Source organism: Vicia villosa, linkage group LG2, assembly GCF_029867415.1.
Source record: "Vicia villosa cultivar HV-30 ecotype Madison, WI linkage group LG2, Vvil1.0, whole genome shotgun sequence".
Classification (NCBI taxonomy): domain Eukaryota; kingdom Viridiplantae; phylum Streptophyta; class Magnoliopsida; order Fabales; family Fabaceae; genus Vicia; species Vicia villosa.
The window spans coordinates 20,044,116-20,047,484 of record NC_081181.1 but is presented as its reverse complement, the minus strand read 5'-3'; the positions used below and the strand labels follow the sequence as shown (position 1 = coordinate 20,047,484).

The following is a 3,369-nucleotide window of genomic DNA, read 5'->3' as shown; positions in this document are numbered from 1 at the left end:
TTTCTCTTCTCACTTATCATTTAAAAAACAATCAAGAGGGAGAATGAGATTAAGAGAGATAGAGAGAAAGGAGAAGAAATCAAAGAAAATTAATGAAGAAAATCCAAAATTTATATTTCATGATGCATATTTTAGGAGTCAACACAAAAATTAAAATGAGTATCTTCGGTTTCCAAAGTGTTTGTCAATTGGAAATTTTCGAAAACTAAAATAGTAACTAATATTTTCCATTTCAAGAATCAATTTAGTAACTTAGTGTATTAGAAAGACATTCATTCAATCAACCAAGAGGACAACACTTCGGTCAAATGTAACAAAATCTTGAAAGAACAAAAACAAACACACAACCAGAACAAATGGAGTAAGTTGAAGGAACTCTTTTTCCGCAGAGAAGACATTGACAACAGTGGCGCCACTTTGAAAATGTATATTCGGTACTTGTAAGATGATGCTCTTGCACATCAAACCTTTGGTTTAATTTCCATATTCAGAATCAAACAGAAAGGATATCATCTAAAAATCAGATTCAGACTCTGAGTTACAAGTCCAAATAGAAGCAGAAAGTAAACGCCTTGATTTCCAACCTAACACCAACTTATTGTTCCCCAATTCCTCCACCCTATACCCATCATTAAACAGACCCAACAACAGCTTCGCTTGGCAATGATTACCATAGCTCACACTAACTCCCCTGAACCCCTCCGCACTCAACCACTCCCCCCAAGAGCCCTTCTCTTGCCCCTCCTCTTCACCACCCATATAAAGTTGAGCCACTGAGCCCATTATCCTCGGGCCCATAAACACTTGCTCCACCAAAGCCCGAGCCCATTTATTCATCGGAAACCCAGCCTCAAGTGAATCATACATCGCCGAATACCGATGCAACGAATCCATAAACAAGCCCACAAAGCCCGCATCATTCACGGGCCCAACCTCCTCCTCAACCAACGTCACAAGCTTCGATCTCAACTCCTTCGCACCGTTCAAAAACGAAGCAACGGAGTCCGAAGCCCGGTAACTAAGATGAGGCAAATTCATCACACAGTTAAACACCAAAGCCTCACCACGAACCAGCTTCAACGAAGAAGCTCTAAACGTTTCGTCTGACTCCAATCTACATTGATGAAAAGTAAACGGCTGTCCAACGGAAGCCGCAAACGCCGTTAGTCTTTTCCCGGTTTCTTGAACGGTAGCTATAGATCTCCGTCCACTTCCACGCTCTTTGTTTCTAGATAATGCAGTGATGCGGAGATGTGGGCCCGGGATGCCGTCTTTCCGTGATGAAAGTGATTGAATGAGTGAAGCCCATTGGGCTCCTTCCATGATATCGTAGTCGACGATGTGAAGTCTACGTTTGTGTGTAACGGCTTCGAGGATGGCTTGGTTGGCCGTGAAGTGAGCGAACTTGACGTAAGGGGACATGTCTTGGAGAAGCTGGAAGGCGGAGAGGAGGTCTGTTTGATGGGGTGCAGTGAGTAAGCAAAGCTTCTGGTGGTGATGGTGATGGTTGGTGGAGTTTGCAGAGTCGACGCCGTTGAGTAGAGTTTGTAGCGCTTCGGTGAAATACGCGGCGAGTCTCTCCATGTTGGTGCCGTGAGTGGAAGACACTAAGTCTTTGAGCCGAATCAATATCACTTGAGCTAGACGGTGGTTTTTGTTGGTGCCGGTGAGAGCCTCCGCCGCGGCCATGAGGAGGTGAACAAGACGGAGGCCTTTTCTGTCGTTATCTTCGTCTGTTCGGTTTCCGATGGATGATTGTTGTTCTTCTTCTTCCTCGGAGACAGGGTTGAGTAGATTTGGATGAACGGTTGTGATTTCATCGTTGTTGGTGAGGGAATCAATGAAGTCGTGGAAGTGGTCTTGGTTGGCGGGGAAGAAATCGAAATCGAGGAGGGGGGACCAGGTGTTGTTTAAGGTATCGTCTTCGGAAGTGGGTGAGGTTGTGCTGTGAGTGTAACTGGAAAAGTGTAGAAAATCTGGGATTGCATCCATATCCATGATCATGTCTATGTCTATGTCCATGTTCATGATGATTACATGTAGCACCGACTTGTGCCGTACAGTCTTTTGTGAAATGTGATTTATAGAGAGGCTGGAATAGAGAAAAAATAGAAGAGAATTTTCATTTTTTTAAAAAATTAATATCAAGTAAATTATTGTATTATAAAATTGTAGATAATTTTTTTTGAAAGGCCAACAGAAAGAAATATATTAACCACATGGCATAAGAGATGCAAAAAACAAAAGTTTCTGCTAACTAAGAGCAGTTCAACACACCAGTACTAAGAAAAAGCATATTACAAAAGCTAAAATTCCTATATACTTGGACTTATATACTTGTAGATAATTTAATTATATGAATTCACTTATTTTTATCGCTTAAATTAGGCTATGTTATCTTTCTATTTCGTTATTTGGAAATAATTCTTTTGTCTAGATTTTATACAATCACAATCGTATTTTTTTTTATGGTAGATTATTATGGTAGATTATGTGTGAATGCTGTGGATTTATTTTGGAAATCCTAAGGGATCTTTTAGCCAGATACATCTCTATATAATGAGTGAGTTTTTTCTAGTATTTTTAATATATAAGAAACACATATTTTGGTTGTGTAGAATTTTATTCTATGTTATTTTCAATTATTTAGACTGGGATAGAGTTTTTGTTTTGTATTTATGAAATTTGTCATTTCTTATTGTTCTTAGGTTGACTCTTTGTGATAATGTTGGACGATGTGACCTCTTCGATTAACTTTAAATTAAAGTATCACAATGTCCACCCAAGTCAGGAACAATATTGGTCGACTTGTCTGGAGTACAATGGATACATAAAATCTTGTATCGTGGTTAGATTAATGAGAAAGATAGCGAAGACAATGAAGATCAACTTAGACTCTCTGACCAAACAACTAGAAATTATAATAATCATGTGGAATCATGTTTTACATGAATGATCAAAGCCAAAGATTATCATGGTTTAATTATGTGTTTTTTTATAATAACAACTTGGACAATTTGGATGATAACTTGGTTTCACTTGTGAATGGTTGTTCATGGTGCAGTTTGTAAGAAAAACTAAACTGAACTGAACCAAATCATAGTAAAAATTAACTCGAACTGAACCGAACCGTTTTAGTTTACTAAGAACCGAACTGAACCAAAATTATTGGTTTGGTATACCGTTTCCAAATTTTGCATCGTACCAATTTTTCCCAAACCAAACCGTAAGAAGACAATTTTTCCCTAACCAAACCGTTAACTTATTTTTTTATTTTTTATTTAAAAAATTTAACCTGTTTTAAACATTTTTCAGTTTTAGTTCGGTTCAGGTTCAGTTTCAGTTCAGTTTGGTTTTAGTTACAGTTCG

At 38.4% G+C, this 3,369-nt stretch overlaps 1 protein-coding gene across 1 annotated transcript; it reads right to left on the bottom strand.

Annotated features, from left to right (window-relative positions):
* Window positions 1-258: 258 nt before the first annotated feature.
* LOC131645988 (protein NODULATION SIGNALING PATHWAY 2-like) lies at window positions 259-2,102 on the bottom strand. Its single transcript, XM_058916171.1, has one exon. The coding sequence runs from the start codon at window positions 2,026-2,028 to the stop codon at window positions 514-516; it is 1,515 nt and encodes a 504-aa protein (XP_058772154.1). The 5' UTR covers window positions 2,029-2,102; the 3' UTR covers window positions 259-513.
* Between the last annotated feature and the right edge of the window lie 1,267 nt (window positions 2,103-3,369).